Here is a 15,260-nt window from a genome sequence, read left to right on the forward strand (position 1 = left end):
CAGCAACTCGTGTTGCTTTATCATATATCCAAAAGGAAACTACAAACTGTATACCTGTAAAAGAAAAGAGAATATACCTCTCCTGCTATGTGTGCCACTGAACACTCATCCTTCCTGAGAAACAATCCCCCAAAGACTGCTGAAAAACCAACACTATCAGCAGTTGTGGTCTCAGAGGTCCTCCACAACTTTCCCAGGTTCTTTCTGCTGACCAGGGGCGTATTTACCATAAGGCAAACAAGGCACCTGCCTAGGGCCGAATTTTTCAGGGGGACAGCACCTCCCTCCAGAAGAAGGGATGAAAAAGCGACATGCGTCCCATGGTAACCAGGTGGGATCGAAGAGAAGCTGCAAGCTGCTTGATGGTGTATCTAGAGTCTAACTCCTGTTCCCGGGGATGTCCGAAGTTGTGAAGATGAGTGTCTTTTTCTCTCGCCGGGGGAAGGGGGGTTAGAAGGCTGTCCCAGGTGGGAGGCAGGAGTGTTTTTGGTTAATGTCAGGCTCTCTGGGCTGGAGAGGGAAGGGGGGGTGTTGGTTGGTGACTGTGGGGGCAGACGATTTTTGTGTCTTGCACAAAACCTAAATACACTACTGCTGATGACCACTATGTCATTACTGTGTCCTGTAATGAAGTTAAGGTCACATGAAGGCCCCATTCACACCTGAGCTATTTGAAGCCCGAAGCTCCACAGCGCTTCAGGAGAAGAAATCAATTATTCTCAGTGGTTCACATCTCCACTCCAAATCACCTGAAGCCAAATGCCTGAAGCTCAAACAAGTTCTGGAGCTTTTTTTTGTCACTCAGATCAAGTAGATTTGCATGTTTTTGAGCGTTTTTAATTTCATAGAAATAAATGGAACAGCGGGATTCATGTGTTTTTGCCGTGTTTTGACGCGTGCTTCTCTGCTCAAATGGAAACATTTTTAAAAAATTGTAATAATATATGAATAAATAAATGTAAAATAAATGAAAATAAATACACTATAAAAAAAATCATAAATAAATATATAAATTAATAATATGTAATAATAAATAGATAAATAACCCCTAACCTTAACCCCCAACCCTAAAAAAAAATATAAAAAAAAATATATATAGATCTATCTATCTATATATATATTATTAATTATTATTTTTATTTGTGTATTTATTTTATAAGTATTTATTCAGATATTATTATTAACACTCTAACCCTAACAACAAATAAATAAATAAGACAATAAATAAAATGTGAACCCCTACCAAACCATAACCTCAACACTTAACACCTAACCCTAAACCTGACCCCTAACCCTAACACCAAACACATACCCCTAACCCAACCCCCTAGTCCTAACCTTAACTCAAATCCATTACCCTAACAAATTAATAATAATAATAAGAATAAAATAAGAAATAAAAGCTGATGGAAAAGCTAAAAAAGCTGAAAAACCCAGCAACAAATGATGCACAGATTATATTTTTCTCTACTGGCTAAAAAAAAATGCCAAAGCCCAAAAAACGCTGTAGGAAAACACACATGCACAAAAATCGTGCAACAAAACGCTAAAAAAAAAAACATGAAAACCGTATCAACACTCCTGAAAGTGTCAGTTTCTCAGAAGACTTCACAGGATCTCAGGATTACAGTGGTGCCAGCAGCATGAGAGGTAAGTACATACTGCCTTATAATATCATGTCAGCTTTAAGGCATTTTATTCTGAACATGGTAGTCACAGCTGATACAGCAGGAAGGCATTGTATTCTCAGATAATAGAAAACATATGTCCTAGATTAGTAATAGGGTATCCAGCATATTCTTTTTTATGAAACATTAAACCAATTGGGTTACTTGTTGTAAAGGTATAACTCTAAAAGTGAAGTCAGTTAGATTGCTTTGGCATTTAATAGATGTAACCACCCCATATACTGTACATACAGTATATGACAGAATAGGTAATTAAAGCGATTGTAAAACTTGACTTTTTTTCATTAAAATAACAAACGTGTTATACTTACCTACTTTGAACAATGGATTGCACATTGCAGACCTGATCCGCCTCTTCTGGGGTCCCCCGCCGGTGCTCCTGGCTACCCCCCCTTCTCCAAGTGCCCACCATAAGAAGCCGCTTCCTATGGTGGTCACTCATGCGTTCTTTCTTCTGAGCTGGGCAGATTGCATCAATTCAAACAGCTCAGCCCCACCCCCTGCTCTCTGCTCACAAGTTTTGACTTGCAGCAGCAAGAACCAATTGCTCCCACTGCTCTTAGCCAAGCCTTTGAGTGTCGGGAGAGGGGAGAGTAGCTGCTACAGATGTGCACAGCGATGGACCAAGATCAGACTCAAAATATTATTTTTTATCTTTTTATTGCTGTCTGTGTCCATCGGATAGATTTCCCTTAACATTCAGTCCCAGAGACACAACAAGAAGTAATAGGAGTTCTCTCCAAACCAAGGGATATCCCTTTTTAGACTGTTGCCCCATTGGCAAATTTTCACTCACTTTCTGTTCTTTGGAGAAACCAAAACTTTTGGATTTCCCATCACTTTCTGTATCTGTCACCAGGACAAATAGAAAAAGGATGAATCCTCCCCAGCAGTAACACACCTTATCTTTCCACACTCCATCGAAAACAGAAAAGAAAAGTTTAGGCTTAAGATATTCTTTAGGCAGATTTTCTATACTTGTACATCTAGCAATATTAAAAAGACCCTTTATCTTCCAAGCCCACCTGGTCTTTTATTATAGACGTAAACATGATGTATTTGACAGGATCATCTCAGCACTGTGGGGCATATTTGTAAAGCAACAAACAATTACTGATCATCTGCAGTGGTTGAAGGAGCACATTTGCAATCAAGTCTGTTTCACTACATATACATTTTGAATTTGGGTAACACTGTACTAAGGAATATGATTGAAGTGTAACTAATAAAGAATAATATGGCCATTGTTTAGTGATATGGTTGAAAAATAATTTGATCCAAAAGCATACATGTGAGTAAATGTAGCCTCCCTAGCGGTCTGATTATGTCCATATTTCTGTGCTCAAAGCGGTACATTTTGTTGCATGGAAATATGTATTTTTTTTATTGTAGGCCTGTAATTTTTAGGAATAACTCACTGAAATCTGTCCAAACAAGAGTCTAGTAAACATCCCGGGTATGTTCAAATTTGAAACACGAAATCATAAATTATAATGTAATTAATAATCATAAAAAAATAATATAATAATAAATTTAATTCAATTATATAATCAAACCAAAAACACTGACATTTTAAATATAGCGCCAAGTTCGCACATCACTAAGCAAAGTCGCAAAATCGTTTTCAGTGTCTGATGACGAATTTCCCCACGAATCATTATCACTCAATTCTGCAAGTGGTTCTAATTTACTATCGCTGTTTTTTAGCTGGTCTAAAACCACTTTTGACCTAAAGGGACGCTTTTTGGACGCCATGGACGTTTCTCAGTTTCCAGACAGAAAGAACAGTAAAAATGCAGGCAGGGCACAGGACAAAGCACTAGGGACACAATGTATGTGAAATGGTTTGATAAAGTAAAGTAATGTTTTACTATGTGATTTCCCACCAGTTCCGTACCCTGTACGTCCTGACGTCACAGGGAACGGGACCCAGAAGACAGATGCTGGCATTGGCCAGAGGACATTGCCGGGGACACTGCAGGGAGGACATTGCGGGAGCGCAGGACAAGGTAAGTGAAGAAGAGATCCTGGAGCAGCGCTGCATGGTATTCCTAAGTGTAGCTCGGGGTTACCACTTGTGGTACTGAAACTTTACCCCGAGCTACCACCAGGGAGGTTAAATATATTATGCAATTTTCAGGACTGTTACTTTTTTTTTTTTTAAAGAATCTTTATTGGGTTTTCAATTATACAAAACCTGAGCAGGTTACATATTCCAAGGATGTATCTCAACACCATAGCATCTTTAGTAGTTGTACTGACATAATAACCAACACAGGCGATAGTAATAGATTTGTACAGATAATCTAAACAAAGAAATTCACCAAGTATATGATATTTCTGAAGAGTTTTCAGAATAAGAAGAGAAGTCAGTAGTTTGCAGCAGTATCATCAGGAAAATCTGAGCAGAGATTCTGAAAAAAAAAACTGTTTAGAAAAAAGAAAAAAAAAAAGGAGAGGGGTGTTGTGAGTCAGAGATGTAGAAGGATGCGTAAAAGTATGCGAGAATGTACCCTGAGGTATATAGGTGATAGCAGGTTGTGGTGTAATGGCTATGTTCCAAAGAACTGAGACTATGATGAGTGTCATGTATATGGGTCGAAAACTACTGTAGGGAGAAGAAAAAACCGTATGTGAAAGAAGATAGAAAAAGAGAGAGAAGAAGATGATAAGCTAAAGGGAGCAATAGAGAGAAAGAAAAGGTATGGGAGAGAGCTTAGACTGAAGAATAAGGACAAAAGAAAAGAGAAGGGAAGATGAAGTAGGAGCGGGCTGGAGGGTCCTTCCCAGAAGACATTGTATATGTTTAGTAGTAAGACGAAGGGTGAATTAAGGAGCTAGGGGGATGGCAGAAGAAGGCAATATGGGGTGGAGGGTACTGCAGGTGTTGTAAGGCCTCACTTGGTTGGGGATGTGAAAGGATGAAGTGTCGAGGTTAGAAGAAGGGGATTGAAGTATATAGGAAACGGTGGAGAGAATAGTTAAATAGAAGTTTAGCTTGGCTGACTAGGAGTGGTAAGAGAGTAGTAACAACATAATGAGCCTAGTATGCCTATGATATATAATCATGATAACAGAAGACAGGATGGAGCAATATAGAATATCGAGACTACTGGATCATGTTTCCAGGTTGGGTCATTACAGATGAGTCACAAAGAAGTAGCTGCTGCTCTGGAGTCGGAAAGGATTGTTGAATATAAAGTTTCCATTTTCTAATATGTTTGTCCTCTCTATGCTGCTGGGAGGAGGTTAGAGAATCGAGTTGGTCCAGACGAAGATGAGCATTAAGGTCTGTTTTGACATCTGAGATATTCGGGGGGCTGTTGGAGACCCACTCTTTCAAAATAGCTCTTCTCGTGATCATCAGGCAGGAGGACAGCCATGATTTTGTGGCACGAAGTGTAGCAAGCTGATGCGGGCAAGCCCTTGGTGGGAGCTGTTCTAGATTGCCAAAGAGAAGAGGTAGAGGGTCTCTTGGTAGGTGAAGAGAAGTGATGGAGGAGATGTAATTGAGTATTTGAGTCCAGAAAGTGGATAGTGGTTGGCAAGTCCAAAATCTGTGTTTTAACAAGGGTTTGTAATGACCACATAAAGGGCAGGTAGAGGCTGAAGGGTTTCCACGAACATATAAGCATGGCATATAGGCATGGTGTAATAGCTTGAGATGTTGCTCCCGCCAGAACTCATTGGTGTTAAAAGCGCAAGTATTGTTGAATTCAGTGAGGATTTGATCCATTGAGAATGCGTTATCGAAGTCTCTAATCCAGGGAGAGTTGGTAGAGGATGTCTCTAAAGGTCGTATATAATGTAGATTTAGTGGTCCATAGATATTAGAAATCTTATATTTGTGGATCTTGGCTAGGGTGTCTATGAACATTGAACGGAAGCGGTCAGCCTTAGCTGGAGTTATCTTATTCACATAGTTACATACTTGTAGGACATAAAGAAAATGGTGAGGAGGTTGATTGAAAGAAGTTGAGATCTGTGATAAAGACAGAGGAGAGCCAGAGACCATGTCATATGATTGGCTTACTAATGTGAGATCTTGTGCAAGCCAAATATCGTGTGCCGCGTGTTGTCTTGGGATGGAGAAAGCAGGATTGTGGTGAATGGGTAAGAAGCGAGAGACTCAAGGGGATACGCCTAGTTTACGCCTGGTTTACCTCCACGTGATAAGGGTATCTCGTATAAGAGGATTATATTTTAGATGTGGTGGGAGAGAGTTAGGAATCGAATGTAGAAGGGCTGAGAGATCAAACGGACAAACCATGGCAGGTTCTAGTTGTAAATTGGAGTAGATAGAGGATTTGGTCAGCCAATCAATACACACACGTATAATGCAAGAAAGGTTATATACTCTAATATTTGGGAGACCGACTCCCCCTTCGCATCTGGGCAGATATAAATTCTGCAGGGCAATGCGTGAGCGGCGACCTTTCCAAATAAAATTGAAGATCGCCTTGTTTAATCTAATTATGTCCTTATGCTTAAGTAGTAGAGGGATAGTTTGAAGTGGGTATAATAATTTCGGAAAGCTCACCATCTTGAAGAGATGTGCTTGTCCTGTGAGTGATAATGGTAACTTTTTCCACAATTCCAATTCGCCTATAATTTTTTGAATTGCTGGTGAATAATTAAGCGAATAAATAGAAGAAGATAGTTTTCCAATCTTTATTCCTAGATATGTAATGTGATGCGAGTTGATTTTGAAGAGAGAATTATGGGTCCATGGAGGAGTGCGTGCATGGAATAACGGGAGGACTTCACTTTTGGAGAAATTAATGTGGAGACCCGAGCAATGCCGGAAAGCCGTGAAAATATCATGTATATAAGGCAGGTCGTGGGCTGGGTCAGCAGTAAAAATCAATATATCGTCAGCAAACAAAGCCAGACGAAGGTCTTGTTGTGCAATTTGAACTCCGTGCAATCGTGAGTGGAATAGTAGAAAGCGAGCTAAGGTTTTTAGGGCCAGGTTGAAGAGCAAGGGGAATAAGGGGCAAAGGACCGTTACTTTTAATACCGGAAAGAAACCACTTGTCTGACTTAACCTTCTGTTGTTCCCCAGCTAGCATTTTTTTAAGCTCAGAAAACGCTGGATGAAAAACACTGGTAATACAATTTTTTAGTAGCATTTTAGTAGCATTTAGAAGCATTTAGGAGCGTTAGCTTTTTTCAGTACATGTAGAAAAAAAAAAAAAGAAAAATCCAGAAAAAAGCTGTTAGTAACGTTTTAGTAGCGTTTTAGTAGCGTTTACTATTTTTGTTTTCTGCTGGAAAAACTCTCCAAAAAACTCGACAAAAACTATTTTTTTCTGCTCTTAGAAGCTGAAGCTCAAAAAACTCTAATAGCCTAAAGTAGTGTGCATGGACACATTAGATAACATTATTTAGCTTCTAGGAGCAGAACAAAAATACTATTAACAGCTTTTAGGAGCTTAAAAAACGTTAGTGTGCATGGAGCCTGATAGTGGTTTTCCTTAGAGCTGAAGTTTAGGCAGATATAAAATACCCCATCTAACCAATTTATACATTCATTAAAAATTATTTATAGTATTAGTAACAGCACAGTGTCTTAGTGGTTAGCACTTCTGTCTCACAGTACTAGGGTCATTGGTTTGAATTCCAACCAGGAAACTACTTGAATGGAGTTTATATACTCTCCCTGTACTTCTGTGGTTTTCTATCACATTCCAAAGACATGCTGGTAGGTTTATTGGTTTCTGTCTAAATTGTCCTTTGTATGTAAGTGTATGTATGTGAGATATAGAGCCTAGATTGTGCACTTCTTGAGGGCAGGGACTGAATGTACGATATGTAAATTGTTGGCACAATACAAATACCTGTAATTAAAAAATTAAAAAGTACCTCCATTTGTCTTTACTAGTTATGGGCTTGGGTTCGGTCTGAACCTAGAAATTAGCTGTCATTGCTAGGCCAATGAGCTGTGGGTGGGAGATTCCCCTGATATACATAAAGGGCTAGGAGTTATATACTTTACATAATATGGGCACACGGCCATGTTGGAACAATGTCATTGACCTCGTGTGGCCAAATTAGATGATGTCATCCCTGCCCCTGTTTATGTGTCGATGCAGGGTTGGGAATCTCTTGTCCATAGCTTATTAACTTATTGGCAGCTAATTTCTAGGTATAGACTGAAGTCAATAAACCCAAGCTCAACCCTAAAAGAAAGCAGGCTGATAAGAGAGGTGATCACCAGGCTGAGCTCATCAGTGTATTGTTGCTTCTTCGCTCTCCAAGCTGGAATGGTCCTTAACATATTATTTTGTCAGGTAAATCAGCTCGCACCTATTTATTTAAATTAAACCTGTTGTTGTTGCCTACAGTTGTTCTATAAACATAACGAACACCTTTTTTATGTAACAGTAACAATTCCTTTACTTTTATGTGTATAGCTATGATACAGACCTGCTTTGGATAGTTTAAAAATAAAAAACTAGGTTAATCCCCAAGTAATATTGGTCACAATGATTGAAGTGTAACTAATAAAGAATGATATGGCCATTGTTTAATGATGTGGTTAAAAAATAATTTGATCCAACAGCATACATGTGAGTAAATTTAAATATATTATGCAATTATGGTATTTACCAATCATGGTATTTACAAAGGTTGGAAAGCAAGTGGGTTAAAAAAAAAGGACCTATTCACACCTGTGCATTGCGAATTGTTGTAGCAAGGTGTGCAGCCCTATGTCTGTGAAGGCCCCTTGGGAAAGGGAGGCTTGACTGCAGAGAGCATGGCTCTGTTACTTGGCGTGGTCAAGAGTACAAACTTGAGTGTGCTAAAATAGTGGCTGCTTGGACATGAAGTGAGGGGCAGGACCTGAACTCTATATAAGCTCTACTCTGGGGTTAATTCATCACTCATCAGGTGAAGAGCAGGGAAGACGAGTTGCCCGCCTGCTCTGTTCTTTCGTTTCAGGCTGATTATCACAGCTTTCTCAAGTGATTTTGACCTTGCCAGAGTGAAATGTTTCCTTTAATGGACTATGCCCTTGAGTGGAATTTGATCAGTCTAATGTCTGTCTGGTACTCATGGTAACAACAGGCCTTTTAGACTAGGTCAATTTAAGGTTCAGGAGTGCTCACAGTACAACTGTGACTGCCACTGGTTAAATGGTTAAATGGTTATGTTGACATATTGCTATGTTGGAAATGTAAATAAAGCTGTGGCCTTGCCTTTTCCAACTTAACCTGTCTTGCGTCCTTTATTTGGCAAGGTTATTGGTCGATATGGTTGTTTTATGGCTTTAGGTCTATGCTCCTCAGCAGTCGTGTGTGTTGCAGAGCCAATCATTTTCAAGGCCAACACAATTGTGATACACATGTACCCTTTTAGGTCAGCATAAAAGACATTAGAAGAACCTTTTGGCCTGAAGAATAGAAGTTTAATCTCGGCTGAATAAAAAGGGCTTTTTATTGTAAGAGCTGTTGTATAGTCTTTGCAGGAATTGGTTAGTACAGACTGATTTATTTCTAAAGAGGCATTTTCAACTGCCATTTGGGATCAGAAAGGAATTTTGTCTTAACAAATCAAATTGAGCCAAGTTTTAAACCTCTGGACCATCTGAAGGTTTTACCACTTGCCCTCCACCCTATAGCAGAAGTACTGCTATAGGTTGGCAGGGCTGCGCAAAATCACGTATACAGTATATATGTGATTTGCAGTTCTGGCTAGGCAGTCCTGGCCGGTGATTCCCGGCTGGCACTCAGCGATCGTTGGGCAAAGCTGACAGGGGAGAGATCTGTATGTAAACAACACAGGTCTCTCTCCTGTCAGCATGGACATGCTACTTTGTAACTCTCTTCATAGCAGAGAGATACAAAACAGCATGTCTCCCTACTAAAACACAACACAGTGCACACAGTAAAAACACACACAGCGCACTGTTAACCCTTTGATCAGGCAAGATGTTAAACCCTTCATGCCCAGTGCCATTAGTACAGTGTCAGTGCTTTTTATTAGCAATAATCACTGTATTAGTGTCACTGGAGATGTCAGTGGCAGTTAGTCAGTTCCCACCCAGTGTCAAAATGCCCACCACAGTTCCGCTATAAATCGCTGATTGCTTGCTAGTATAAAAAAAATAAAAATAAAAAATTCCAGTATACCGCCATTTGTAGATGCTATAACGTTCACGTAAACCAATTAATTTTTTTTTTAGCAAAGACATGTAGCAAAAATTATTTTGGCCTACATTTATGAAGAAATTAGATTTTTTTTATTGGATATGTTTATAGCAAAAAGTAAAAAATATTTATTTTTTTTTCAAACTTTTTCAATTTTTTTTTTCAAAATTGTTGGTATTTTTTTGTTTATAGTGCAAAAAATAAAAACCGCAGAGGTGATCAAATACCACTGAAGGAAAGCTCTATTTGTGGGGAAACAATGACATAAATTTAATTTATGTAAAGTGTTGCATGACCACACAATTATCAGTTAAAATAATGCAGTGCAGTATTGCAAAAAATGGCCTGGTCAGGAAGGGGGCTAAATCCTCCGGAGGGCAAGTGGTTTTAATGTTTTTATTTTATATTTAAGTTGAACTTGTTTGACCAGTATCTTTTTTTTAACCTAATTATGTAAATCAGTTGCACATCACATTAAAGGACAATCACTGCTCTGGCCCCAAGTTGTCATACTGTTACTTTTTTTTTACAATTTAGGAAAATTTGAATTACTTGTGAGGAAAAGAAATGGCATCCTTGTGAAGAATAATGGCACTTTGATAATAAAATTACCCAATGACTCAAAGGAAAACCTTGTGTGTCCAGGAAAATGGACAATCACAGAAGCCAATGTAGCCTGCAGGCAGCTTGGATTTCCCCTGTAAGTTGCATAAGTTTTATTTTACCAATTTTTTCTGTTTTCTATTTCCCACAAGTTAATTTTTCACTGTTTCATGGGTGAAAGGCTTTCTCATCATATTCTGCTTTTAGGCACATGTGGGCTAAGACATGCAGACTTTCCAAAAACTGGACTGGGCTGAATACTGTTTAATATGACTGGTCTGTACATTTTATGCACGTATTTAGGGGTTCCTTCCTCCAACACAATTCAGCATGGTAGGGGGCAAAATATGTGTAGCTCTCTTTGGGGGATATGAAGAGAAATGGCTCAGGATATGTCCCTATATACTGTACAGGATATTGCACTAAACCTGTAGGCAAATATGAGTAAGTCAGGATATGACGAAACGCATCAGAGCGTGACAATGTGGAAGACCAGAAGCAGCGTAGATCCGTAACTGTAAGTGACGTGACGACGTTCTGTTCAACAGTTCCGGAGGTGGTGGGAGCACCATGCGGTATCTGCTTATCACAAAGACATATCATTTGGGCTTGTTGATGTTTTTAATTTTGAAAGTGCATTACTTGGAGCAAATAAAGCCATTTATCTTGGGTAATATACTGTTGGAGCGGATATTTCTCTTCTCTTTTCATGATATGGTGGAGTGGAGTTTTTGAATTATTCTGGCAACCAATCATTGAGTGGGCTATTCTTGGAGGAACCTCCTGGTCTAATTAATGGATATCCTCTTGATTATGCTTTAACAAAGGTAATATCTGGTGAGGGAACACCTGAGTGGGGGTGCACAGTGGGCACTGCACAAGGTTTCAACACTTTAAAGTTTTCTGCATCACATGAAATTATTTCAGCACTGGACTTTAATTTCTTCTTTATTACTTTTTTACCACGGCACTTTTTTTGAACTTATATATATATATATATATTTTCAAGTCATGGGATTTGTGTAATATCACATCATGTGTCATATTTATTAAGTTGTTTATTTATTTATGTATTTTTTGTTACAGAAATAATGGTGAAGACAAAGAATGATATATAATATATGAGAGATAATTGGAGTTTTTATCACTAATGTTTGATGATAGCATTATGAAGTGTATGCGCTACTTGTATTCACTAAAATGAGGGTGATACTTATATTTTTGGATTTTAAAATAGGGTATAGTGGCAGCAATATATATTTTTATTTAGAGGATAAAAATCTTTTTTGCATCAGGCGCGATATAGTTACATTTGGATAAATATTTCAAGGTGGTCACTTACAGAACATAAATATGAGAACCAGAACCTTCGCTAGGTGGGATTGATAATAAGGTTGGCAGTGCCTCCACCCAGGACAGGGCTACTGAACAGAAAGGATTTCCTTCCTGGAAAAATAACCAGTAATCTAAGCAAAGTAATTGGAAGCAGAACTGCTGCAACCAGTATATAACATTAAACATAAGCATATAGAGCACACCAATATAGAAATAATACAAGCTTTATATAAGAAAAGATTAAACAGTTCATACATCCAATGTACAAACAGATATTATCAGCAAAGGGTCCCAATAGGAGTCCTGGTGAAATTGTACATATATACCCGGGTATTTAGATATAGTTATAGAGATACCTCCACATGAATGTTGCAACAAAGTCTCCTTGCAGGGGCCCCTGAGGATGATGCTGCATCTGTCCTTGAGTCATTGACCTGAAGACAAGCAGTGATGAGGAGAACCTTCAGCCATTGCCCAGGCAGTCTGGAATGAAGTCCTAATTTTCTGACACTATGCATATGAGATAGTAATAGGACAAAGTGGGACAAAGATACTCTATTTGTCATGAGGATTCAGCAATACACTCATGAAGCTAGAGGCAGCTGCAGCGAAACTAATAGTCAATAGAAACACTTGCATAATCACCTCTTCTGATCTGGTATTAGTAGCATGAACAGAACATGTGGCTGAAACCTTCTCACTGGATCCTTTCCCAACAAGCCCAAGTCAAGAATTGACATAGATAATTTTACATTACAGTGTGATACTTGCAGCTGATTGTAGAGGGCAGTGGATTCCTACACATGGTGTGGGATGTCTATGTTTGTGCTGAACAATAAAGTTGATTTTACTCTTTGGAATTAGTGTGCATCCCCAGAACTTTGCATGGTTTGTGGATTAGAGGGGTCCTAGGAGAGGCTTCATTTGTATATTAGACAATTATGTATAACATAGTCTTGTGCTAAGTTCACACCAAATAGGACATTCCTCACAAGAAGTCCAGAAAAGTCTCTGTAACAGCATGATGGCAATGGACATGGCACAAATCATACAGATTCCAATAGTCTGTGGGTCAGGGACAAACCAAGAGCACAAAAATAAAGAAAAAAGGGAAACACAAACCCTAATACAGTAAATCAGTTTATTAGTAATAAATAAAAAAAAGAAAAATCTTAAGATCCTGAGACTGCTCGGCTGCATGTGGGATGCCAATCCATACCTTGAGAGTGACCCCATCCCATTGGATTTAATCCTTTGCTGATATGTAGACAGGTGCAATTCATTTTGTTATGAATCAAAATTCAGACAAAATTTTTGTATGTTGGATGATCCGAAGTTCCGAATCACAATTATAATGAATTTCAATGAATCCTAGATAAATTATAATGAAACAAATCATTCAAATTCGAAAATGAGTTTGAAATGGAAACATATTACAATAAATACAGTAAGGTACACAAGTGAAATAAGATGATGATTCCTACTTAGGCTGCTTTATAGAATAGAATAAAATAGAGTAGAATCGAAAAGAAAAGAATAAAACAGAAGAGAATAGAAAAGCATAAAATAGAATAGAACAGAAAACAATAGAATAGAAAAGACTAAAACAGAATAGAATATATAGGAATAGAATAAAATTGAAGAGAATAGAATAGAAAATAAAATAATAGAATAGAAAATACAGGAATAGAATAGAAAATAATCGAATAGAATACAATAGAAAGAATAAAGCCATCTTGCGAAACTGAAATTTCTAAATTTGAATTTGAATTTCGAATAGGACAGAATAGAAAAAAAATAAATAAATTATAATGAAACAAATCATTCGAATTCGAAAATGAGTTTGAAAAGGAAACATATTGCAATAAATACAGTAAGGTATAAAAGTGAAATAAGATGATGATTCCTACTTAGGCTGCTTTATAGAATAGAATAAAATAGAGTAGAATAGAAAAGAATAGAATAAAACAGAAGAGAATATAAAAGCATAAAATAGAATAGAACAGAAAACAATGAGAATAGAAAAGACTAAAACAGAATAGAATATATAGGAATAGAATAAAATTGAAGAGAATAGAATAGAAAATAATAGAATAGAAAATACAGGAATAGCATAGAAAATAATCGAATAGAATACAATAGAAAGAATAAAGCAATCTTGCGAAACTGAAGTTTCTAAATTTGAATTTGAATTTCGAATAGGACAGAATAGAAAAAAAAAGAATATAGCTGTCTTCTGGAAATCCAAATTGAAAAAATAGAATAGAATAAAGCAGAATCGAATAGAATAGTATAAAAGTATAGAATAGTATAAAATAGAATAAAATAGAATATAATAAAACTGAATAGAATAGAACAGAAAAGATTAAAAAGATATAAATAGAAAATAAAAGAATAGGATAGAAAATAGTAGAATAGAAAAAATAGAATAGAATAGAAAGAATATAGCTGTCTTCCAAAATTCGAATTTCAATTTAGAATAGAATAAAATAGAAAGACTATAGCCATCTTCTGAAATTCAAATTTAGAAAAAAATAGAATAAAATAGAATAGAATGGTATAAAATAGAATTAAAGAGAATAGAAAATAAAATAATAGATTAGAAAATAATAATAATTTGAGTTTTGAATAAAATAGAATATAGCCATCTTTCAAAATTCAACTTTGTAACAAAAAAAAGAATAAAACAGAATAGAATAGAATAGTATTAAACAGAATATAAAATAATATAATAAAACAGAATAGAAAAGAATAGAATAAAACAGAATAGAAAATAAAAGAATAGAATAGAGTATAGCCGTCTTCTGAAATTAGAATTTTAAATAGAATAGAAGCAGCAGTGGCAGGTCTTTATTACAGGACGCTCCTGCACAGATGTAAAGTTTTACACTGGATACTGCACAGATCTATGAGAAATACAAAGCACACCAAGATTCAATATGAATACACATAACAAATGTTTAAAGATCATTTAAAACCTGGCAGAGGTTTTAAACCCTCCTCATGCCATCATATACAAAAAGCTATAACCTCAAATTTTTTTTCAGGCTGACAGAATTCTGGACAACTGTGATCTAGATTTCTAAGTAACAATGACTGAGAGCAAACCAGTAGATATTCTTTGAATGTTTTCTCCAGTGACACCATATTAATAAAACTCTTCCCTTAATGTGTTCTTTCCTAGAGGTGCGTTGTCAGAACCAATTACAGCCAGTTTCAAAGAAGATGTACAACAAGGACAACATAATGAATGTCTTCATGTTGCTTGCAGAGGAGCAGAAACCTCCATGGCGGAATGTGTATTAAAGAGAGACACAGTCAATGAAAATTTGTGGGCGGCGGTCAATTGTTATAAAGAGAAAAAGGGTTTGCATCTTCTTTGTAGAAATAATTACTATACTTAGGCATATCTTCTGTTTACTGCTCATTTCATCTAGATAACTTTAGTTGTAGCAGAAAATATACCAGGGTTATTATGTAA

At 37.0% G+C, this 15,260-nt stretch overlaps 1 protein-coding gene across 1 annotated transcript in view; it reads left to right on the top strand.

The window, feature by feature from the left end:
- The window catches only part of CFI (complement factor I), an 86,753-nt gene that overhangs the window by 26,308 nt on the left and 45,185 nt on the right, over nt 1–15,260 (top strand). The window contains exons 3-4 of the mRNA XM_089668516.1: nt 10,379–10,541; nt 14,964–15,145. Of these exons, the coding sequence (XP_089524642.1) occupies nt 10,379–10,541; nt 14,964–15,145 (345 nt within the window). The remainder of the gene's footprint in view (nt 1–10,378; nt 10,542–14,963; nt 15,146–15,260) is intronic.

Source organism: Staurois parvus, unplaced genomic scaffold (genome assembly GCF_062004578.1).
Source record: "Staurois parvus isolate SC_StPar_1 unplaced genomic scaffold, SC_StPar_1.0 ptg000058l, whole genome shotgun sequence".
NCBI lineage: Eukaryota > Metazoa > Chordata > Amphibia > Anura > Ranidae > Staurois > Staurois parvus.